This window comes from Parasteatoda tepidariorum, chromosome 1, assembly GCF_043381705.1.
Source record: "Parasteatoda tepidariorum isolate YZ-2023 chromosome 1, CAS_Ptep_4.0, whole genome shotgun sequence".
In the NCBI taxonomy this organism is placed as follows: Eukaryota; Metazoa; Arthropoda; class Arachnida; order Araneae; family Theridiidae; genus Parasteatoda; species Parasteatoda tepidariorum.
The window spans coordinates 27,659,138-27,686,021 of NC_092204.1; the positions used below are offsets into that span (position 1 = coordinate 27,659,138).

The window sequence follows — 26,884 nt, forward strand, 5'->3', positions numbered from 1 at the left end:
TTTTTGCTTTCAAAAATTACTACCCGAAACATATTATTCTATACAAGGGAATGTGAATTATTTTACCATATTTAATTTGCGATCCTGTTTATCATATAAAGATCATATAAGTAAGTTCTTCTGCTAGTACATTAGAGTAGAAGATCAAAATGACTTATATTTCATTGACTTTACCTGCTGCTGATATGTGACAACCTCCACCATGCTAGTGTGAGATGCTACTTCTGCTTCAGAGGAAGTTTTATAGTCTGTTAATGAATAGATTGGGCATTTCCTACCTGAACTTGGAAAACTAGAGACTTTGTCAAAAGTACAGATTTCTTGGAAACTTGCCATATGTAGTTTAAATTTTTGTGTTGTTGTTGTTTCTAATACCACTTGCCACACGGGCAAGCCTGCTTGGTGAAACCGAGCAAATTTAAGGCAGAGTGTGTGTTACTTATTTTTCAGTGGCGCCATCTATGGCCAAGAATTCGACTTCTGCCACACCATGCGTCGCACCCGTTTATAGGGCGGACCCATTCATACATCCATTCATTCATCCACAGATCATAATTTTGACCTGAATCAGAGAACGATCGATCTCCAATCCAGTACCCCCAGAGGTTTGATTTGCTGTGGGAACATGGAGGACTTCTGCNCTTTTTTTTTTTTTTTTTTTGTAGGACATGCCAGGTGGGGGTGCAACTGCTGGTCTCACCACTTCGAAATCTCAAGTACGAATAATTGTGCGAGACTTGGGTGGAAAATTCTCATGGGATTCTTCAATTCTGTATGGTCCTCCAGATTCATATTTTTGTTACCCTGAAACTGGTAATATGCTCTTATTTTCTTTGTGTATTAAATGTGAAGTATACAAATAAGGCTAACAATTTTTTGACATGTATCAGTTTTTAATAGTTTTAACCAAGATATAACCGCCATGTCAAAAAAGCAAAAAATTGCATTTATGTATAAGTATGATTATTATTATTCATTTTTTATATGGGTCATTCATTACTGGTAGTGTCTTAATGTTAAATATTAAATGTTACTTTTCTTATACAATTTAGTGTATGTCGAAAAGAAATGTCTGGAGAAAACCTTTTTATAACATAAACTTAATGGGTACTACCTTCCAACAAAAAATCTGTTGAAAACTCTATACTTGTGAAGTTACACATTTCAATAATAGAAAAGAACTTTAAACAATCTAATAATTATTCATGTCATTACACAGTTAATATACAAAACAAGGTATTGTGAAAATTTTATGTTTAAACAGATTGTTGCAGATTGATCAGAATTCTTTATTTTATTAAAATTTACGTTTGTAATAGCTATTTTTGTCTGTCAATTATATTATTCCTCCAAAATTGTTATTTAGATTTAATACATTTCTATTGTTTTAAAATGTACTTTTAAAAAAATGCTAAGTATGAAATATTTTCAATCCATTAACATAAAAACTAAAATAATTACATAATACTTTTGATTTCATTAAACATATTTAAAAATTCATTAAAAAATATGAGAGCATTCTAATAAAATAAGACAAAAGAATATAAGAAAGGTGAAATAGTTTTCTTCTGATTAAAATCATAATTTTTATTTTAATATAACTATTATTAAAAATTTATATATCAGCATGCATTCATAAACTAATTTTTTTTTTTTTTTTTACTATTAAATAAAACTTCACACCCATTATGATTTCCTTAGTCTTTGAAATTTGCTATGCCAAAACCCATAAACTTATTATTAAAGTATTAAATGTTTTTGCTTTCAAAAATTACTACCCGAAACATATTATTCTATAATACAATGCGAATGAGAATTATTTTACCATATTTAATTTGCAATCCTGTTTATCATATAAGGATACGTTCTTCTGCTTGTACATTAGAGTAGAAGATCAAAATGACTTATATTTCATTGGCTATACCTGCAGCTGATATGTGACAACCTCTACCCTGCTAGTGTGAGATGCTTACTTCTGTCTCAGAGGAAGTTTTATAGTCTGTTAGTGAATAGATTGGACATGTCCTACATGAACTTGGAAAACTAGAGACTTTGTCAAAAGTACAGATTTCATGGAAACTTGCCATATGTAGTTTCAATTTTTGTGTTGTTGTTTCTAATGCCACTTGCCACGGGCAAGCCTGCTTGGTGAAACCGAGCAAATTTAAGGCAGAGTGTGCGCTACTTGTTTTTCAGTGGCGCCATCTATGTCCAAGAATTCGACTTCTGCCACACCCGATTATAGGGCGGACCCATTCATTCATCCACAGATCGTAATTTTGACCAGAGTCAAAGAACGATCGATCTCCAATCCAGTACCCCCAGAGGTATTGATTTGTTATGGGAACATGGAGGACTTCTGCAACTCGACAGATTTAACGTACATCAGTCACTTTATTACGCGGGGAGTCTTTGGCCGGCGGGGTTCGAACTCTCGGACATGGGCCCAACGCCCTACCGACCAGGCTATCTCGGCAATTTTTGTGTTAATAATTCATATGTAATGTCAGCTTTTTCATGTGTCACGAATTCCAAATTGTAGATAGACTTGCACTGTAATTAATAAACAGCTTTTATTAGTTATATGCTGTTAAATAATGTCTGCGCGCTACTCTGCTACACCCTGTGGAAAGTTCCTACAAAATAAATAGTTCAGAATATCTTGATTCGGGGTATTTATTTTTGACAGGTTACATGAGGAGCGCCACCAGGTTTATTTAATTTTGTTTCTGCTTTATTTCATAATTTTTAAAGATGATCGAGGGCTTCATGAAAATGTAATGTTTATTATAGATCCATTTGAAGCACCACAGAGCTTAACTGTACCTCAGGATTTGCAGTCATCCAGCCTTAATGCCAGTGGCCTTTCGAGTTCCTCACTTAGTCAGAATAATTGCCTTCATCGTAGACAAAAAAACGAACTTCCCACTGCAGAAAACAGTTTTGACAATGTAGATAATTTAGACGAAGTAAGTACTTTATTTATAAACAGGCTTTAAACTGATTTGTGTTAATAAAGTTTGTTATGATTCTGAAATTGACAAAATTTAAACAGAAATATTAATTTGTGCGAATGTTAAGAACATAGCAATGTTTAATAGTCATTTTTGGCTAAATAAAGTTTTATATTGGTTTCAATTTTCTTATGGACTTTCTGCTGCATTGCTCAACTTTCCTTTGGAATTGTATTTAGCTGCTTTATACATGATTTTTGATTTCTCTTTTTATTACTATTTCTCTTTTATGAATAAACTTTCATTTGAATATCATAAGAAATTAATTATTGCATTTTGAAAATTCGTTAAATGATTTTGTTATTTTAAAGAAAAATATCACAGCTCTAAAATTTATATTGTTTTCTTTTCTTTCTTTCTTTAAGAAAAATTGATTAGCAGATAATATATCTCTGTCTTTGTTTAAAAAGTTGTATTTCATTTTTTTTTTAATATTTTTATTTAATTTTCAATTCTTCAAATTTGTCACTCATATTATTTTTAAGAGTTCATCAATTCAATCACTATGTACCATGAATCGGCCTGTTGGTTGTTATGGCCATAACTCTCTTGTCTAACTCTCATGACCACTTTACCATTCATTTTCAAAAATTAATAACTTCACATACTATTTGTTAATTACAACCTCTTATTAGTATTTATATCAGTTAGTAATTACGTTAATTTGTTATTTATTTATTATTAGTTATTTTATCTCTTTTTAATTATGAACTATTTCTTTCATTTAAATTGAGGTTCATCATAATAACTTAAATCCATAACATGTAAACCATTTTAAAAATTTCCTGATTTTTTTTTCTTTTGACCCTCTACGAGCCCTGAATTATAATTATACACAGATTTATTATGAACATGAATATTGTATTGAGTAAAATATTTTATCTATTTTCAAACTATTTTGGAGAAACATATTATTTAATTTCATGTGTGACGTTTGAGCAAAATCATGGAGAGACCTAATAAAATTTATTATTATAATGAAATCGTGCTTTTCAAATTTTGGCTTTAAGACTTTTAAATTTTAAGCATGAAATTTTTTTTGAGGTAGCATTGTATGTGAAATGACAATCTTTGTAAAAAAAAACATGATATATTCCATTTATTGTGGCATTTATGTTTTTTTTTCTTCTTTTTTTGCATTACAGCTGCTCCAGTACATAGGTTACACAAGCCATGAGTGTGTCTGTGAGAGTGTTCAAGTGTTGAACGTGCCTCCTTCTTTACAAAATAAAGAGGGTAGAGATAAAGAAAATGATATCATAAATAATATTCTCTCTCAAAGGAAACAAGAGCTTTCACAATTTGAAAAGTATTCCTTAAACAGTTGGTAAATATCTTTAAAATAAAACTATTTTTTCTGTATGTGTTGGATATAGAGGATGAAATGGAGGCTTTTTAGACTATATTAAATATTAATTGAATATAAATATGTTAAAATTTATAAGCATCAATTAAAAAAAGTTTATCGCTTATCTCTCTGAAACATATAGTAGGAATATATTGAGAAATTTTTTAAAACAGTAACTTATATTTTTTTTTAATCATAAATATTTTTTTTTGAAAAAACTGATGCCCAGTTGTTGTTAGATGTTTTAATCATACCTACCAGTTTCAGATTCATTTCCTTATGCTAAAGTGTCTGTCTGCACTTTCTTTAGAGTCGTCAGAATCCCAATCCAATGCTCTACCAGTTTCTTAGTCAGAAAAAGACCGTTCATGGTTAGGGATATCGAAATTGAAAGCTTGCCCATGCATCAGTACTGTCTTTAGATCTTCATTATAGAGGAATATAACCCAGCAGTAATAGTGTGTTTTTAGCAACTAAACCAGCAACAAAAATATTCTTTTGAACAATAATGAATAAATAATGTTAGAAGGTTAATTTTAAATTGAAAAGCTAAAAATAATGATAAAAGTTCAATTATCATTTTTTAAGAACTTTATATTTTTTGAAATTATATTTTAACCCACATATTCTGATACAAATTCTTTATGAACTTAAATTAATAGTGTTGTATTTTAGTTTTGGTTATATGCATGCTTAGGAAGATGCTACTTGTCATATTATTTTGTTTATTATGTAACACTGATTAATTTATTTTTAGTTTATTATTTTAATTTATTAAATTTAACTTGAATCCATAACGTTTTTCAGCATGGAAGCAAAAGGAATTCAACCGCCTCAACCTACTGAAGCGAGTTCTCCTTTCCAACACTGCAGGCTGTTACTCAATCAGTTGGGATTTACATTCTGGGATAAAAGGTACTTCTTATAAATATAGGTTTTTTGATTAGTGGAGCACACAAATGAAAAAATATCTTGTTAAGAGCCTGCATTAGCTTGTTCAGGATCGTGATAACATATAGTTGATGATGCAATTCTTTCTTTATGGTCCACGTTGTCATGTATGAGTAGAGCTTTTCTAAATGCAGAGGCTCGTTATCACAGGGATGTAATCTTAATTTGTAATTATTTTTTTTTAAATGACACTAGGTGGCAGTAAAGTCCATTATAATTTCGAATAATGTCGTATAGAGTATTGACCTTCAATGTGTGCAATATTTGATCCGATGTATTTAATCAGAAAAACAACTACGTGTGTTGTGTTCTTTTGAGAGGATTGGGTATGTCATTCTAGGCTTTTGTTTATATTGACTGAATGCAAAAATAAAAATAATGGAATACTTATTAGTTTACATAGATGTAGATTGAAAATTTAAAAATGAAGCTAGACAATGTAAATAAAACACAAATAATACCACTAAAGCACATGACTGTTTTTATCTCTTTATTTACATGTTATTCATGTTGTCTTTTTTTTTTTTTTTTCATATTTAGAACCAAGTATTCTCTTTCTTTTGGAGAAGTGTTACTTTGATTAATCAATCTTACTCTGAAAAAGACATTGAATGTGCATTTTTATAAAACATTTGCACATGAAAAATATTTTTATCCCAAGTTTTGAATAAAATATCAATTTAATTTTTTTACTTATTCTTAGATAAATCAAAATCTTATTAATTTTATAATCAAAATAAATCTATTTATATGTTTGTATTACAAATATTGCTATCATTAACTTGTGGGTGCATAAAATGTTTTTGAGGAGAAGCAGAGGAAATAAAAGTTTCATTGAGCCACAATAATAATTTACTTATTCTTTAGTATAAGACAGCGAATTATGTATAATAATTAAGAAGTATGTCTTTAAGAAGAAAATTTGCATTTTATTATTTTCTGTTTTTAATAAAATTTTTCTTTAGGAATGAACTTTTAAAAGTTTATCTTGGATCCATTAAAAAAAAAAATTGCAATTGATAAATTACTCTTATACGAGGGTTGCTATTTATATTTCTGGCCTAATAATGAAAAAACAAATATGTAGGATCAAAATTGGTTTTATTGTTTTTCAAAATATTCTCCATGATGATCAATACACTCTTGCATGCATTTGAGCCAATTTTCAAAGCACTTTTTCCAGTTCGATTGAGGTAACTCCAAAACATTCATTTTGAATGCATCAACCGCTTCTTCAGGGGTCGAAAATCGTTGTCCAAGTAATTTATTTTTGATGTGTGGGAATAAGAAGTCATTTGGTGCCAAATCAGGGCTGTACGGCGGATGACCCATCAGTTCAATCTTTCACTCCATCAGAAATGCCTTTGTTTGAGTCGATGTGTGAGAGCTCGCATTGTCATGATGAAGAATGATTCGCCTGTTCTGTTTTTTTCGAATTTTTCCGATGACTTCTGGCAAACAAATGGTCGTGTACCATTCAGAATTGACCGTCCTGTGTTGCTCTAACGCCACTGTTGCCACATGACCGTTAATGCCGAAGAAACAGGCAATCATTTGTTTCGATGTGCTTCTTCCTCGAACAACTTTTGTTGGTTTTGCCTCGTCTTGGAAGACCCATACAGTTGATTGCTGTTTTGTTTCCGGCTCATATGCATAGATCCATGATTCGTCACCTGTGTAGATGTTATACACAGCCTTTGATGTACCTTGAACGTATTTTTCCAACATTTCCTTGCACCAATCGACACGAGCCTTTTTTTGAGCGTTTGTCAGATTATGCGGGATCCAACGCGAACAAATTTTTTTTACGCTCAAATGTTCATGCAATATTTTATTGATGCTAGTCATACTAATGTCCAAAGACGCCTCTATCTCACGGTATGTCACATGACGATCTTGCTTTATCAGTTCACGCACAGCATCGATCTTTTCTGGCACAACAACGGATTTTGGACGACCTGCACGGGATTCGTCCTGGATCGAACATCGACCACGATTAAATTCGTTATACCAATTTTTTACAGTGCTGTAGGATGGCGCTTTATCGCTGAATAAAGAATTAAGTTCATCGAAGCACTCTTGTCTTGACAATCCACGTCGAAAGTTATGAAAAATAATGGCACGAAAATGTTCACGATTCAATTCCATTTTTTGAAAGAGAAGAACTTTTCAATTTACTGTCAACAACACAAATGAAGCTATAATGGTAAATCGTCTGCTGAATTTATGTTTAAAAATATCAAACTTTCGATTAAAATCGTCTGCGGTCGCCTAGCAACACTTACTGTTGCCAAGGCCAGAAATATAAATAGCAACCCTCGTATTAAATTTTTAATCACATTGGTTGAAATATGTTTTGGATTAAGAATAATTTCTTAAAAAATATCCAAAATGTTAAAAATTTGATCTATAAAGTGATATTCCTACACTTTAAAACAAATACTTTTGTTATTTCGTCTGAATTTATTAAAACTAGTTTTAAAATTTTTAAAAATGTAAAATAGTTTGTATGTTATGCTGATTTTTCAAAATAGTTTTTGGTTAATAGTCCCTCATTGATCAATTTAAGGCTGCAGGTTATGCACACCTACATTAAATTGTTCAGATGATATGTATTAATTGGCAAGTAAAGAAACCCGTTTTTAAATTAATTGTAACTTTCTTTTTAGATCTCAGTTTGATTTATTGAAGAAAAATGAGCAGCTGCTGCGAGAATTGAGAAATCTTGACAAGCAAATGTGGTAAATTTTTACTTACCTGCATTTTATTTGCAAGTTCAAATTTTTTCTTTTCTTTATTATAATAAAATAAAGTTTTTATTAATTATTTGATTAATCTTAGTTAATTTTGTCTTTTATAATATGAAAAGAAATTCAAGTATTAAAATAATTTTCTTATGAATAAATATTTTTTTCTTATATAGCAAAAATGTTTAGTTAGCATAATAAATTTCACTTTAATAATTAGAATATTAAAAATAATTCATAAAAATTTGTAATATATTTATTATATATTTGTAAATAATACATTTCTGCTTGAAAGTTAATTGTTCACATTTTTTTTCTTTACAGTCGAGATACTCATAAAATTGCTGTTATATATGTTGCTGCTGGACAAGAAGATAAGAATTCCATTTTATCTAATCCAGGAGCTAGTCAAGAGTTTGAAGAATTCGTAGCTGGATTAGGCTGGGAAGTATGTAAAATATTAAAAAAAGAAAAACATTATTTAAGAAAATTTATGTTAAAGTAGCTATTATATTAAATATTATCAAGATTAAAATTCTCAACCAAAAGGTAAAAATATTTATTCCTTGTATGCTTTTAGTTAAATTCAACAAATAAAATATTAAAAAAGATAAACATCAAAATGTGTGCATTTTTTTTTATTTGCTTAAATTAGAAGCTGAAGCTACTCTTAATCTGAGGTTTCTCAATTTTTAGTTCAAGGGAAGTTTGAAACATTTCCAAGATGATTATCAACAAAGCAAGACAATTTTAAAAATATGGCCCTGTAGTAAGGGGCAAATATAATTTTCTGAAGTCAAAAGATTTGTTCATCTATATCTCTAGTTTGTTGGCAAATAAGCCTCACAAGTTTAAAAAAAAATAATAAAAAATACAGTACAAAATGCCTTATCAAAATGCCTATTTTCTGAACACTTTTTTGCAATCAAAATAAACAAATTTCAGTTTACATTTTTAATCAATTAAAAAAGATAATATAAGAGATAATGTAAGGAATATTTTTTCTTCTTTTCTGATAACTTAATTTTTATTCTGCTTCAATAGACAAAAAACAAATTTGTGTAAGAAGAATAAACTCAATATTAATGAAGCTTGATAATAATAGTGTTTGAAGAGAACAGTGTTAGTGTTTGGTTCCCTTTAAATTATAAATGTATTTATTAACAAAATCTATACTCAATTCTCTTCATTGTTTTATTTTATTTTTTTTTATTAAATGAGATTAATTTACTTTTGTAGTTTGAGGCCTTTTTGTTATTATATGATCATTTGCTCAGTTAATTTTTCATATCAAATAGAAAAAATATATAGAAAAATGTATCTTTATTCATGAAAAGAAAGTTCAAATTATCGTTTGCTCACTTTATTTATTTATTTTTTTAACCTATAAGAAATGTTGTATTTCGATTTCAGGTACTCAGTACTTTTCACTGTATGTAATTTAAAACTATCATTCATTACATAATAATATTAATACTCTCCTAGGATTCAGGGAAATTGTAAGTATATTATAAATCATTGCAGGAGTCAGTTTCAAGAGGGGGAAAAAAATTTCGATTTTATTTCCACTCTTACATTTAAAAATTATTCATGCAATGACCAACTTTAAAAAAGTTACTTCAATTTAACAACTACGTAATATACATGCCAGCAAACTTTTGAAATTTAGCAATGTATACAATGACAATTCAGAAATGAATGAAGAATGGTTGTTTCATACTTTTAATTAGTATGATTGCAATTAATTAATATTGTTTGGAAGTAATTTCTGAGCATGACAAGTATGTTTTTAAAGAACTTGGCAGAGACGTTTAGGCTATTGAATAATAATCCGTACACTGTTGTTTTCTATTCACTGAAGCCACTGTTCCATCATCTCTACATTGATGTTTTCCTTGCAAAATAAGCCATTTAATGTAAAATTTGTTTTCATAAAAAAATTAAGAAGAAATTTTGAAAATTTAAAGAATCTGACCCAATCTTCACTTTAAGAATCAGTTTCAGATCGTGCATAATCATAAACCAATTTTATCAATGGCTATTAAATTTTTTAAACAGATATATATTAGGAACATAAATTAGAGTAAAATTATTATTTATTTTTATTTATCTATAAGAGTCTATTTATCCATTATTTTGCTTTTATAGGTTGAATTAGAAACTCATCCAGGATTTTTAGGAGGATTACAAAGGAATAAGACGACTGGTGATACTGCTCCCTATTATGCCACACCCTTCACAGAAGTCATATTTCATGTCTCTACTAGAATGTCTGCTTCTATGGAACCAGATTCTATTCATAAAAAAGTATACTTTTTTATTAATAACCTCTTTTTGGTTTTAAAAATAGACCTAGTCCTTGAAACTTAGTTCCACCCCCTGGCAAATGCTGTAATTTCATTGGGTGGAATCGACTTTGGAGTTACTGGGTAGATTTTTTTAAAATATCAAGAGTGCCTGATTTTATGTATTTTTTCAATCTAACTTGTATTTCTTCAGATCTCCATTGTACCCTATTTTCATCTTTCACAGTGCCTCGTGAAAAACAGAAATGTAAAAACTTGAATTAATTGGAGTACGTCTTTCTGAAATCCAGATCTGCATTAAAATTGTTGTATAACACATTTAATTAAATAAAAGGTAGTAACATAAATAAATGCTCATCTTCTTGTGTGTCACTCACACTAGGAGGCAAATTCTGCAGTAGTGTGTGCATAAAGAAATCTAGACTTATTCACCTCACTCTATTAAAATCAAGATTACCTTTTAAAATTAAAGTTCATTGTTAAATAAACATAATTAACACATTAAGTGCTTATGACACATAGGGGACTGACGTTGAACTTTTCATTTACGTCACATCAGTCGCCGTGACTGACAATATGAAATAGTATATAAAACTAAAAAATTACATTGTTTTAAGTAATTACTAAATATTTTTTTTACATTTACTTAATTTTTATTTATTATAATTCAAAATTTCAAACTATAATACGTGATCTTCTACCCATCATGCCTGAAATAGATTTTGAAAAAAATAGTTGTGATGATGCTCAATAGTTAATATAAGTTGGGAAGCAAACGTTCTTGACAAGATGGAGATAAGAAGAGTAGTGAAAACTAGAACTTGAGATAAGCATTAAACAGTGTTATCCAGTGGAAAAAAATAATTAATTCTATCAGAATTTTTATTTGTAAAATATATGTGTTTTATAGTAAAAACATGGGAGCTTTTATTAAAAATTTTGAAGGTGCCCTCATCCCATCCACAGATGGTAAGAGATGGCGTTTCTCATATTTGTTCATTTCATAAACAAAAATGAGGAAACTTTATTTAAACGGTTACAGTGTTTTATCCCTAAATGCAAATAAAGTCTAAATAAAGCTCTCATTTTTTTAATATATATTTATTCATGTTTTTAAATTTTTTGTTTCGTCTATCACGAAAGAAAAACCTTATAATTTTATTTCGTCCAGATGAGACCCTATAAATGTACGTAAATTTAACGGCTATTTAATATCACAGATCATTTTTTATCTTTTATTTTTCAATCTTGGAGACTTTCCCCTCCTCTCACTATGTTTTCATTTTTGAAGAGTTAGATCATTTTAACAATTTCATTTGTTCAATTTTAAATTCTTTAAGATTCTGGTAACATATATATTATTTTGTTTTTAGTGATACGATTTTTATCTTACCTTTATCAAAGTGTTTTTCTAAATCATCTAATCTACATAATGAATTAATACATATCAAAAAAATTAAAACCTGTCATATCTTTTGAAAAGATTTACTAACTTTGCATTATTTAAAGATAATTAATGTATAAATTTTGGTTTAATTCCTATAGCGGGTTCCTATTTATTTATGTATTTATATTAATAAAATAATTACCTGGTTTTAGTAAAAAAGGACCCAGAAAATTATGAGTCTTTAAAGACACATAGCTTCTAATGTCTAGCGGAATCGCTGATCTCTCAAAGTTATTTGACTTTTTTTTAATTTGATTTTTTAGGTTTGCCATTTGGGAAATGATGAAGTGCATATTGTGTGGTCTGAACATTCCAGAGATTATAGAAAGGAAATAATTGCGACTGAGTTCTGTGATGTTCTCATTGTAATATATCCTGTTGGTGGAAGAATGTATCGAATACACATATCAAGGAAGCTGGGTGTAAGTTGTTCAAAATCATCATTGACATTTTATATTTTGTATTATTTTGAACTTTTTTTGAAATTACTATTTCAATATTGCTGTAGATTCCTTTTTTCGGACCTCTGTTTAATGGGGCTATTGTCGGTCATAAAGTGCTGCCTGGACTGGTTCGAGCAACAGCAATCAATGCTAACAGAGCTAAGCGATCTCTTATGTCTCTTTATATGAATTAGTATCCTTTTATATTGATTAGCTTAAAATGTCGTGATTGTTTTTCAGACGTTGTTCATATTGATTTGGGGAAATTCTGGGGTTTTCATATCATCCTTCCAGGTCTAAAAACTAAGAGAAAGGCATGTGATTTTTTTCCACGAACAAACGCTTATAATCCGACAAAATTTTCACGGAGTTCACGATATGAAATTTAAATTTTGAAACTTTCGCCAAATCCCGTTAGCAAGACGTTTGCAAACTTGTTATTTTTCCACCAATTTGATTCTTTTGATTTGGCAGTATTTCTGCAGTTTAAATATTTTGAAACTTTCAGAATCGGCTAATCTTTGCATGAATTAAACATTCATATTCGCATGAAATAAACATTCATATTCGCATGATTTAAACATCAAGCATTGTGATACATATTCATGCTATTTAAAAGGCCAATATCTTGGTTTGCATCTGCTAGTTTTAAATATCAATATTGTGATTTGTATTTGCACCTTTTCAAAGTCCGATATCAAGATGTGTATTCATGCGAGTTTAAAAAGCAATGTTGCGATTCATATTCTCAGTGTTTTTAATATTGAGATTTCTATTCACACATTTGTAATATCTAACATTGATTTTTTTTTTTTTATTTATACTTGATTTAAAAGTTAGATATTGTGATTTCTTATGTACACTACTTAAAAATCCATTATTCTTTTTAAATCCATTATTCTTCAATCTGATATTTTTATTTGATAGGTAATTTACTTATGAATCTTATTTCAAAAAATTATATTAAAAATGTATAGTATATGCATTGATATCAAGTTTTTGTATGTAAAATTTTCAGAATTTTTCTCTTTGTGTCCTAATCATCCTTGAACTTAATTTGGTAGCAGTTTAAAAAATTTAAGAATTTAGTTTGACTATTATAAATTAATAATGTATTCTATAATATATTTATCAAATATTATTTGAATATATTATTTACTATATATATTAGAATTTGTATTGATTCAAATGAAAAAAAATTCATTCAAATAATTGATATAAATGTTACAAAATATATTCTTCTTAATAATTTTTTAATTTATTTTTGTTTCTGAACTGTCACGGGCTGCACGTCATAGACGAATGGTCCTAGGTCTAGCATAGGATTTTAAAAAAATTTTGCTTTTCATATATGCTTGTTTTTGTATTGGCTACACAATGATTGTTCATTGAATGAAGCAAACTAGTTGGTTTTCCCTTTTTTTTCTTAAATTTTTTGTGGAGAACGAAATGTTTTCTTACATTATGCCAATTAGTTATGAAGAAAGAAACAAATCTTTGGAAGTGATTGTACAGAATCACAAAGACCAGACAACATTTGAGCAATTTGCTGCCTGTATATATTCACCTGCACCAGCAAAAACTAGTGTTCAGAGTCGATCATCAGGTAATTTAATTTTTTTCTCCTCTGTTGTATTTTGATTTTTTCTTCAGTTTTCTGCCAAGGCACTCTTAGACTTGTTAAGGACGCCTATGCCAATGTATAGTGTTTTGTAATGTTTTCTACCTGTTCAGGACCTCCTAGCCGTACAGACAGTGCCTGTTCCAGAGGTATGCCTAACTTAGCCGCAGCTCTCCTGGATGCACACGGTGGCAAAGGCGGATCATCGTACAGCCCCAGCATCAGGAGTCGGACTGCTAGTCAGTCCACAGTTGAAGACATTTCACCTCATAGCTCTCCACAAACTTCACTTCGAGGTATACAGCTTCTTTCTAACTATTATTTGTGAACAGTAGAATCTTGACTGTCATTTTATTTTAAGCATACAATAGGGGGAATGCCCCTTGCTTTGCTCTTATACCCCATAATTGCTAAGCAATCATCTTTGTTTTAAATTATTGGGGATGAGAGTTCTATGCCTTTTACCAAATTTTTGCATTTTCAACCAATTTTCTATCTTTACACATCGAGACTCATCTTCCGCATTTTGGAAATCTGTTCATTAAATATTTCTTTTCCGTTTTGAGACAAGTCAAATTGGATCATATCATATTAGAAAAATATCATATTAAAAAAAATTGTATTTGAAAGAAAAAAAATTGGGATTTTAAAGCCATATACAAATAACAAATCCAGAACACTGTCTTACTGGGAAAACGATCAAGATTAAGTGGATTTATGAGAAGATTCATGGATTGAATGAGTAAAGACTGAGGTGGATTTAAGATAGTCGACACCGATGGGTAATCTAATTAAAAATAATGGGATTTTAAAAACCGCTCAGAAATTTTTAGCAATAACTGTCAAAAAAGTGATGAACAAGATCATGTGGAATAAGTTAGAATCACCATGGATCAAACGTATAAAAATTATACTGAAATGCGCTATTTGAAATTCGCATGTCACTTTAAAATTGTATAAAAAAGCGGGATTTTAAAGACAGTGTAGAAATCAGTGAAGATAATTATCTAAAATATCAAACGCTTAACCGAAGCTTTTAAAAATGTTATTGAAAATTTATGTAAATCAAATGAAAAATTACTATTAGCAGATGTATCCACTTCATTGTAGAATTTTATTAATCATTTCTGATCCAAACAGTCACCCCAATTTTCTTTCAGTAGGATTTTTTTTTAAAAAAAATTTAGTTTTTAAGGAATCAAAAATTGAAAGATTTTATTTATAAAAGAGCGCAATAAATTTCCTGCGAACTGTATCTTGTAAAATATCTGTTTAATAGATAATTATATGATTTTTAGGTTTTTTGCATAAATTTTATAATACACATTCAGGTAATGAATCAAAATTTTACTAGCTGCTTAGTAGCAAATAAAATTTTTAAAAAGTACCCAGAACCAGCCAGGTAAAAGATTCAATTTTCATTAGATGCCCAGACTCTACAAAATTTTTGGACCTTGTACATCTCTACCTGATGCACATTTTAAACTGCATTAAAGCCTTTTTTTTTTTTACATCTTTTGGTGTACTAGTACTAAATTTTATTTTCAAAAGTTTTAAATTTCGTATTCTGGATATACATTATTTATGCAACATTGTTTAATTGCTTGAACACAGATTTGATTAAGATGAAATAACGATTTATTTCGATAAAATCATCTTATTAATATGCTCGGTTGCAATTTTTTTTTAATTTTTGTGTACCATAAGAAATTGATGATTTTTTTTAAAAAAATTTGCAGAGAGATTGTTTAGTAATAGTGCTAAAAGCAAAAAGTTAATTCTTAATAATATTTTTTTTAAAAAAATTTCGTTATTTTATATTGAGTGGACACAGTTTTACACAAAGTTTAGCTACTAATTAATATATGTTTATCATAAAATGTTGCTCAATAGGATAATATTATAGGATTATTTAATAATAAGGAAATAAAGCTTCTAGTTTTAAGTCTTTCATTTGAAATAATAATCAAAAATGAAATAATCACAGAGAATTCTTAGGAAGGATGATGAATATGACAGGTAAACAATACCTTTGTAACTTTTATTAATTTATGCTGATGAAAACCAAAGAAATGTTAATTTTTATGTGTGAAAACTGGATCATACAATGATTTATCTGTCCATTGAGNAGCTTTTGAAAATTTTATTGAAAATATATGTAAATCAAATGAAAAATTACTATTAGCAGATGTATCCACTTCATTGTAGAATTTTATTTATCATTTCTGATCCGAACAGTCACCCCAATTTTCTTTTAGTAGGTTTTTTTTTTAAAAAAATATTAGTTTTTAAAGAATCAAAAATTAAAAGATTTTATTTATAAAAGAGTGCAATAAATTTCCTTAGAACTGTATCTTGTAAAATATCTGTTTAATAGATAATTATATGTTTTTTTAGGTTTTTTGCATAATTTTTATGATACCCATTCAGGAAATGAATCAAAATTTTACTGGCTGCTTAGAGCAGGCCAGGGGCCCTATTACCAGCTTCACGGAATCTGATTCCGATCGAAATGAAGCTCTCGTGACGTCATAAATTTGTGAATGTTAGTTAAGCCGTATTACGAGCTCTTGATTCCACTCGGAACTAAATTCCGATGCGAAATTATTACGAATCCGATTCCGGCAGGTTTAGAGTAAGCGAAATCTAGATTCTGATAAGAGTTTGTTTATTTCAGTGAAAGTTATTAGAAATTATGGGTGCGCTTTATGCTCCGGAATATACGGTAGTTACAATTTTTTAAAATTTCCATTTTAATTTTTGTGTACCATAAGAAATTGATGATTTTTTTTTTATTTTGCAGAGAGATTGTTTAGTAATAGTGCCAAAAGCAAAAAGTTAATTCTTAATAATAATAATATTTTAACAGTTTTTTTTTCATTATTTTATATTGAGTGGACACAGTTTTACACAAAGTATAGCTACTAATTAATATGTGGTAATCATAACATGTTGCTCAATAGGATAATATTATAGGATTATTTAATAATAAGGAAATAAAGCTTGTAGTTTTAAATCTTTCATTTGAAATAACAATCAAAAACGAAATAATCACAGAGAATTCTTAGGAAGAATGATGAATATGACAGGTAAACAATACCTTTGTGACTTTTATTAATTTATGCTGATGAAAACCAAAGAAATGTTAATTTTTATGTGTGAAAACTGGATCATACAATGATTTATCTGTCCATTGAGAATGCATGGACCAATTAATATTTTGATTGCGCTAACTTGTGTGTTTTACTTATATTTAGATCGTCCATTATCTGTCTCTCAAAGTCAGACGTAGTGTGATTCCATATTCTGAGTGATATTGAAATTCCTGACAAATGTGTAAAGAAATAAAGATAGTTGAAGAAAAATAACTTCCTTATTTGTACAGTTGAGACAAAAGAAGTAAATCTAATAAAAGTGAAAATTGCCTTTGTGAAAGAAGATATTGATAGTGATCTGAAGTGCCATTTCTATGGTGGTGATAAATCTACTTGTTATAAATGATTATTAGCAATTGTATTCATTCCAAAGACTGTACAGTGTTAAATATTATATTGTAATATAAATATGGGTCTCTCCTTGCATTACTTCTCAAATGATTTTTTTTATTATTAAATTTAATTCATTTCTTTAATCAAAAAATCATTTCTTCATTCAAAGAAATCTTTTCTTATTGGCGTTATTGTTTAACTTAAAGAATTAATGTTATGTTGATATATTTATTTTTCTTAATTGTGTATAAAAAAAAGTACTTATCTAATATTAGTATTTTTGTACAATGAAATTATTCTTAAATTGTTCGAGAGTTTTACCTTAAATATGTACAAAATCGGGCACAAAAATGTAATGACTCTTACCAGACATACCTGTCTGGAATCATCCTTGTATAAATTAATTTGTTTTACAATTGTGTTTAAATTTACAATTGTGTACAAATGTGCTATTTTTGGTTCCCTTAAATAGTTCCTAAGTTATAGCGAAATTCAAGGTAACATTTTGTGTTTTTCTCTTGAATAAACGGTTGAGAATATATTTTCCTGATTATGGCTACCTACTCATATATTAAGAACAAGAAATACAAATTCATAAAGAAAGAATACTTATGGAAATAGCATTTTTCTTTCTAAATTTGTAATTATAGTAATGGGTTTCCATCATTGACTTGTAATAAAGATATATCCCCTAAGCTATCAAGATTGCATCATAGTTTGAGAAAATTTTATCCTTACATTGAAAGCCTATATTCACGATGTACCTTTTTTTGCGTACATAATACATTTTTAAAATTAAATATTTATTTTTAAAAATAGGAGTATCTTGCATTTAGAGCTTTTTCCTTGTAAGGGCAAACTGTGTGTAGCAAACTTAAAATTTTTGTTTCTTTTAAAGAGTTACACAAATTTCATAAGGTAAGGCCGTTTATGTCTAAACAGGTATATTTTTCTTTAAAATTATCTATATTTTAGTTTAAAATAATATCCAACATTAAATACCTATCTACAAGTTAAAAAAGTTAAAACATTCAAATCAATCAGTTTAAAGTAATGATGCATCTAGGCAATCTCGTGGCCAAAAAGAGAATTGTCCATACTATTCTTAAACATGAGTTCTGGCAAAAAACAATTTGTATGATTTTTTTTCTGTTTGTAAATTAAGTAATTTCTTTCCTTTTACTGTTGTTATTTCTGGTGTACTTTTTGGTATATTTCTGCTTACCACGCTAATTTAAACCTAATATCCTTCCAGTTTAATTTTTAAAAAACTTTTTTAATTGTTTAATTAATAATTCTATATTTTAGTTTATATTTCTTATTGTTATATAGTGCTTAAAATACATAACAGAGCACACTACTTTTAACTTAACAATTGGTTTTTTATGTTCAGGGACTCAATCTTACTGGTTCTTGGGTCAGATCTCAAATATACTAATTAGTTAATGTAGACAATATTTTAAATTATGAAATGCTCATATACCTGCACTCTCAGAATAAACATACCTCTTTTTTTGTGAGATTCAGATTCTTGACTGTCAAACTGATCCCAATAGTTGAGTAGAACGATCGTAAAATTGGACTCCTTTATGTATACTTAGTGCATATTTTGCTTATCTCGAGAATTTTTGAAGCTAATCAAAAAATATTTTACTCATGCAATTAGAAAGTGTATTTATCCAAAAACATTTCCATGCAATCTGTTGGGGGAGGGGGATATGTTTATGCATAGAAAGTAAGTTTTTTTGTCTGATTTAATAACGTAAAATATTTTCTGCATCAATTAATTAGCTTCTGTGAGATCAGGCCAGCCTTCAAACCATTAAGATTGAGAAATCTGATCATTAGATTAAAAGTTTATTTAAAAAGGGATCATTTACATGCTGTTAAAAGTGGTAAGTTACATGGAGTTATTTACGCGGCAATATATTTCAAAAGCGTGAGAAATAATTTAAAAAATTCACATTCAATATAAAATTCTAGCATATTTCATACCATTCTCAATATTATTATTTATTATTAGCAACATTTTTTTAAGCTTCAACTTTAGTCTGCAAACATATATATTTTTAAATTAATTAAAGTTACCATATTGTTTCAATTCTGTTTCTTTTGAACGAACAATATGTTGCTATTTAGTTTAGTATTTACAAATAAAGACCGTTGTCAATTATTAATTAATAAAATTATACATTAATCTTAAATGCTAACTTAGTTCCATGATCAAAAACTAGTTTTAAAAAACCACGCAAAATATTTCATATAATATTTTTCTTCTGATTTTTCTTGTGAAATAAAGTTTAAAACCATATTTATCATGATTTTATCCTCTTCCTACTATTAAATTGAAAAATAAGCATCTAATTCACTATTTTAGCAGTGAAAGATATGTAAATGAAAGAGATTTTGTATATTCTGAGAGCTAATTATTATAAGAGTATTTGTATATAGCTGTAAAGAAAGACTTGTTTTTCTTATGATTTTTCAGAGAATTGTTCTTTATTGCCCAACCTTGATAGAATTAAATTATTTTTGAAGGAAAAAAAATTATTATTTGTGGTTGAATTTAATGAAATTAAGAAGTATGATTTTTTTACTGTGATGTTCCATGTTACCTGTAAATATGTTATTTTTTTATCTTGTTGATTTCTTTACTTTTTGTATTATTTTGCTATGAAAATGTTTTATTCCGACTGCTAACACATAGAGTTGTTTTATATATGAGAATATAAAATAGTTTGTTGAATGGGGTATAACAGTTTCAAAAAAGAGAATATTTATTAGTATTTCATGTTATTAATATTTTCATTTGAGTTATTGAATTAAAGTATGCTGCATTTGAAATTATTTTTAACGTAACTTTAATAAAGAACTAACATGTATTTTAATGTATTCTGTGTTTATGAAGTACCTGAAGTGATATTTAGCGTTTATGATTCTTATGGAAAAAACACCCTTGCTAAATTCAGATTTTTACTTTAAAATGATTTGAAAATAATTTTTAAAAAGTGGTAAATATACTGAACTAATATAAGTATTGTGCTTCTAGTAGAATTTTATCATTTAGCTACTTAAAACATTCATGATCTCAGATATGTCCACAGTGCATGTTGAAACATGTAGTGATCCATGTAACTAATAAGGAAATTGCTCAAAGTATCCTTTAACATCAGGCTAATTTTTTTATACATAAGTTTTTAATTGGGTTGGAAGTAATATGTATATTTTTAATTTTATCTATTTTGATTTGTATGTGGAGATTTAAATTAAAAATCTAAGTAAAGTAGTACCTAAATTTTCTAAAGAATTGTAAAAATTTTGCCAAATGTGCTATAACAAATACGATGACAAAAACCACATTTAAGATACTTAAAATATATAAGTACTTTATTATTTGGAAATACTTTTAAATATTAAAAATATATGAATACTTTATTATTTGGAAATACTTTTAAGCATTAAAAATATTTCATGTTTGCATTTTTCATACTATTTCATCACAAATACATATTTACTTAATCTAATGAAATGGAATTTAAATAAATTTCTTTTTTAGGTTGCATGACAAAAATCATAAATGTGCATAAATACTATTTCAAAGATAATTAATATATTATAAAATTTATTTATGACATTTATCAATATTCTTTTAGCACATAAAGAAATAAATAGTTCTGACAACCACACTTGTTTTAATTGTTATTTCTGATTATGCAATACAAAGAACATAATTATTTAAAAAGTGATTAATTAAATTTGTCTACCTTTAATATTTTAGATAAAAGTTTGTATGAATGTGTGATTAGAAAATAAGTAATATTCCTAATGAATATTATCCTTATTACACTTCATTATTATGTGTTGTCAGTGCAATGACCTGAATAATTAAATGCACTGCAGAAATTTAATTTTTCCTTTTTTGCTGATGTTAGTAAAATAATTTAAAAGCAAAATAATAAGAATGAATAAATAAGTTAGAGTATCTAACAGGGCCCAACAAGCCTAGGGCATGTAAAAGTTTTTATCAGGCGTATTTTTCCCCCCTTTACTTGCATGCCCGGGCATGTAAGTATTTAAACTGAAATAAGAATGACGATAAGCGCCCTTAAGAATTTATAAAACAAAAAGCTAGTTTATTCCTTCTTTTTTTTTCTCTTCACCATGCATACTTTTATTACCTTTACTGTGCTGAAAAAGAAATGATAAAAGTTGAATTGAATTTGAAATCAAAAGCGATAATTTTATTGTTTTAATAATTCTAACTTATCATGTGTTTCAATACTTTAATGAAATTCAACAAATATCTCAGAGCCGGTAATTTTTATTTTTAATGCGAAGTTTTTATTCCCCCGATTCCGACTTATTTGTATTTTCATTTATTTATTTTTTTATCCTGCTAAAATTCTTTTTGGTCTTTTCATTAAACCTTTTCATTTATAGAGTTGTAGATTCCTGCTCGTGCATCCCTGGTGCCTTAGGCTATAATGCTTGCACTGAAATGTTAACTTTTCTTTCAAAATTATTTACTTTCATATATTTCAATATTTCTAAAAATTTTAACTGTGACATTCATTTCAACACAGAAAGAAAGTATACGACTGTAGTTTTATTTCTTTATGGTTCCAAATGTATTTTGTATCATAAATTCAGGCTAAATTTGATAGTTCATTTTTTTTAAAAGTTAATTTTTCATCTTGGTTAACAATTTCATGAACATAATAAAAGAAACATTGTTTTTCTTTAAATACAGTTTATTAATATTGCCGGAATTCAACTCAGTCGACATGTGTTGGATCCATTAATTTTAATTGTAAACATAATATTTATCTTTATATGAAAAAGTTCTTTTAAGAATTCCAATTCTGATCACTATATTGTATTTTCTCTAATACTCTTTAACTTCGTAGTCTATTGTATTGTGATAATAAATTATATATATATTATTTGTAACATATGTATATTTGTAATAAATAACAGAAAACTTGTATAAAATGGGAATATGTAATATGGTTCTAGTGGTTTTAATGCTACTAGTTACTCAGAAATAAAATTAAATTTACTAATTTACTCTTTTCCTTTTAATTTGTTGTGTCTGAACCAAAAAAAAATTCTTGTAACATGAAAATACACACTATTTCTTGTTTCCCTCTTTATCTATATTGTGCCAAATTAAGAAACAAAGCAGCTGAATAATCTAATGAAGGAATTTTAACGTAGGTACTGATGTGAAATCGTAATGATTTTAAGTATTCACTTTGAAAATGGAAATTTGTGCAGACGATGTTATAAGTTGCGAAAATAGACACAGAAGCAACCTTTTTTCATACAATGACTTTCAGCAGCAGTCTCTAGCCAGTATGTAAATATGTTTTTTAATTTTAACAGCTTTTGGAGGGCTGTTTAAATGAGTGAAAAACAAATAATTTTTGTTATATATTATAACCAATTATATATATTATAACCTTGTTGAGCTTGTGCAGAAGTGGCTACCTGGTACTGGCTAGACACTACTTGCTGCTGAGTTTCTTGAGCTTGTGAAGAAGCAGCTGCTTGGTGCTGGCTAGACGCTGTATCTTTTTAAGATTCTTGAGTTTCAGCAGAAGCAGCTGCCTGGTAAAGCCTAGTTACTGTTTCCTGTTGAGAATATGTTTGTTTTTCACTGCTTGAAGACATGTGAATAGAGGAAGACAATACAACAGATGGAGGGTCTGCATGGGGTATAAGTACCGGAACAGGAATGGGTATTGGTAATGAATCTAATACAGGTACAGGCACAATTATAGGTTTTGGCAAGCTCTGGAAGTGGTGTTGTTAATGGGAGAGGCAATGGAGGTGAAAGAGGTTTTGGTGCTGGTAATGGGATAGGCAATGGCACTGGAAGAGGTTTTGACACAGGCAGGTTTCGGCACAGGCGCTGGAAGAGGTTTTGACTATGGTGCTAGAAGCGGTTTCGGTACAGGCGCTTGAAGATGTTTTGGCACAAACACTGGAAGAGGTTTAGGTCCAGGCACTGGAAGGGGTTTCGTCACAGACACTGGAAGAGATTTGGGTACAGGCGCTGGAGGATGTCTTGGCACAGGAAGAGGTTTCGGCAAAGACACTGGAAGTCTTTTAGCAATGGTGCTGGTAATGGGATAGGCGATGGAGCTGGATGAGGTTTTGGCAAAAGTGCTGGAAGCAGTTTCGGCAATGATACTGGAAATGTTTTCTTTAATGGAGCTGGAAGACGTTTCTGTAAGGGCCTAGAGATAAGTATTGGCAAAGGTGGAAGAGGATTAGGCAAAGGTTGTAAATGAATTACTGGATTTGGTAATAGCACTGGTATTGTTTCTGGAAAAGGCTCAGGAAGCAGTACTGGATCTGGAATAGTTTCTCTCAAAGGCTCTGAGAGAGGTATTGGTGCTTGTAATGGGAGAGGCACTGGAAGAGGTTTTGGCAATGGTGCTGGTAATAGTATTTCCAACTTCGATGTCTGTTGCGAGGACTCTGTTGTCTGTTTAGAATACTGCGATGCCTGTTGTAAGAACTTCTCTATATCCCTTTCCGAATACCTTTTGTGAGAATTCCTATGTATGTTGTGAGGACTGGGCAGTCTGCTCTAAAGTCTCTGAAACCTGTTGGAAGGACTCTGTTACCTGTATTGATGTCTCTGCTTCCTGTTGCGAGAACTCTGTTGCTTGTTGCAAGATCTCCGATACCTGTTGCGAGGATTCCGATGCCTTTTGTGAGGATTCTGATATCTCTAGTGAGAACTCTGGTAACTGCTGCGAGGAAGACGATGCCTGTTGGTAAAATGAAGAATCATGCTGAAGGGAGGCATAATCTTGTTATGAGGATTCGGAAGCCTGTTGCGAAGATGCGGCACCCTGTTCTGATGATGTAGAAGCTTTTTCTGCTCTGATACAGAAGTGTGCCCTTGAACGTCCTGGTACAGGATAGATGTTGCTGCTTGTTTGCTCAGCTTGTGTGGAAGTGGCTTCTTGATATTGGCTAGAGGCTACCTGCGATTGAGATTGGGAAGAAGCGGCTGCTTGGTATTGACTAAATTCATCTGATTGTTGTTGAGATTGTGAAGAAGAGGCTTCCTGATACAGGTTAGATGCTGATGCTTGTTGCTGAGCCTGTGCAGAAATGACTGCCCTATTTTGACTAGACTCTGTTTCATGTTGAGATTGAGAAGAAGCAGCTGTCTGGTATTGACAAGATGCTTCTTGTTGTTGATATTGTGCAGAAGTGGCTATTTTGTATTGGCTAGATGCTGATGCTTGCTGTTTAGCTTGTGCAGAAACTGCTGTCTCGTATTGACTTGAAGATTCTTCTTGTTGTTGAGCTTGTGCAGAAGCAGATGCCTGGTATTGACTGGACTCTTCTTCTTGTTGTTGAGATTGTACAAAATAAGCTGCTTGGTATTGGCTAGATGCTTCTTGTTGTTGAGATTGTGCAGAAGCGACTTCCAGATATTGGCTAGACTCTGTTTGTTGTTGAACTTCTGCAGAAGCTGCTGCCTGGTATTCTCGAGTACTTCCTGAGATTGAGCAGAAGCGGCTTTTTTGTATTGACTAGAAGCTACTGCTTGTTGTTCCGATTGAGAAGAAATTGCCGCTTGATATTTGTTGGATGCTGCTTATTGTTGAGCTTGTACAGAAGCTGCTGCTTGTTGTTGAGCTTGTACAGAAACTGCTGCTTGTTAATCTTGTTCAGAAGCTGATGCTTGTTGTTGAGCCTTTAGAGAAGCTTCTGCCTGGAATTGATTAGAAGCTGCTCCTTGTTGTAATTGTGAAGAACCGACTTACTGGTACTGGCTAGATGCGGATGTTGGTTGTTTAATTTGTGCAGAAGTTGCAGCTTGGTATTCGCGAGACGCTGCTTGCTGTTGCGATTGTGAAGATGCAAAATCCTTTTTTTGAACCGCCTGTTGAGTAGTTGAAGCTACTTGTATTTCATTGATTTCTTGAAATTGTTTGTTTGAGATTGATGCAGTTTGTTCTGTAGTTTGTAACTCAGAAGCTTCCCCATTGGTTTGAGCTTCGAATGTTGCATGAATTGTGCAAAACCTGAACTGCTTTCCTCGGAAGTTGACGAAACATCTGCTTGATTATGGTTTTGAGTTGTTAAGGAAGTTGCCGCTGTTATAGTAGTTTCAGATATTGCATTATTTGTGCTAAATTGTTCACTTGATTCAGATTTACTTTCTTGTCTTTGCGGAACTCACGTAGCTTTTTCTAAACTTTCCTTTTCTTCCAAAGCAATTTTTTCTCTTAAAACAGCCTTCTTTTCCAACGCAATTTTTTCTTCTAAAGAAATTTTTTTTTCTGAAGCAGCTTTTTCTGCCAAAGCAATTTTTTCTTCTAAAGCCGCTTTTTCTGCTAAGGCAATTTTTTCTTTTAAAACAGCTTGCTCTTCTTCCATTTCTTATATTTTCTCCTCAACTTCATTATTATACATAACCACTGTCATCTCTTTAACTGATTCGATGATATTATCATCTCTTGATCCCGTACACTCTTCAAACGCTGCGATGAGACCTTGCATAGTGCAGTCAAGACCTCGATTGATGTCATTTCCGGCTTCAAATTGTTCACTGATGGATTCAGCAAATTTTGTTACCAGGTGAAGTTTTATTTAACTTGGCTTAGTATGTTTTATATATAACCTGCTAATTCCATTTAAAGATTCAATAACATCTCTTTCTCTGTCAGCTTTTAAAATGCCGCGACGTTTTATATGATCAACAAAACGGTTAGGTTAACGAAGTGCAAAGTCATTACATCATCGTGAAAAAGAGTTTTAGAAGTTGCACTCTCTGTTGCTGTTAACAGAAGCGTTACTACCGGAAACCAGCAAATTTTTGTTCTGCAGTAGAGCATCTAACACATTTTAGTACTGTCGAAATGCTGTAGCGCTTTTATGCTACTAAAATCGTGAGCGAATTGTCCACATAATTAGAGTAACAAGAAAAAAATATCTTTTCGATTATTTCAATTCAAAAATTAAAATTCAGGCTAATTCAAAACAAACATAAGGAAATCGCTTTATTTATTCTCTGTGTTTTCGAATCTTAATATTTCGAAAATAATATTTGTGCTGATCTCACCCCCCCCCCGATTTCTGAAAGATATTTATAATTTTTGTTCTGCTAAATTTTACATAACTTCAATACTATAATAGATTTTGCTGTAACTTAATTTAAAATGTGTTAATATTTTCGATGATGTGATAATATTTTCGATAAAATTCGTAATTGAACTGAATTACACTGGTTATCATAAATTAAGGAAAAATCNATATTTTCGATAAAATTCGTAATTGAACTGAATTATTTTAAATTTTCAAATGTCTGTGTGGTTCGAAGCAGGACATTTCGGTGCCGTTAACGTTTTTTCCGTTGGCATTTCTGTTTTCTCTTTTAAATAATGTAATTTTTGGTAACTCTTGGTAATTTGTTATCTTTTTAAATATAGAAATTTAAAAAGAAAAAAAAAGTACCAAGTGCACAAAATATTCCAGTGTAGTTGTAAC

General features: G+C 29.8%; 1 protein-coding gene across 1 annotated transcript in view; it reads left to right on the plus strand.

Moving 5' to 3' along the window:
* Positions 1-17,201, plus strand: part of LOC107446352 (ral GTPase-activating protein subunit alpha-1) — a gene marked incomplete in the record, with an annotated part of 61,415 nt that extends 44,214 nt beyond the window's left edge. The window contains 12 exon segments of the mRNA XM_043048658.2: positions 666-813; positions 2,794-2,969; positions 4,160-4,341; positions 5,170-5,277; positions 7,983-8,054; positions 8,385-8,508; positions 10,209-10,367; positions 12,077-12,235; positions 12,322-12,449; positions 13,732-13,862; positions 13,991-14,173; positions 17,135-17,201. Coding sequence (XP_042904592.1) covers positions 666-813; positions 2,794-2,969; positions 4,160-4,341; positions 5,170-5,277; positions 7,983-8,054; positions 8,385-8,508; positions 10,209-10,367; positions 12,077-12,235; positions 12,322-12,449; positions 13,732-13,862; positions 13,991-14,173; positions 17,135-17,169 — 1,605 coding nt within the window.
* Positions 17,202-26,884: the final 9,683 nt, after the last annotated feature.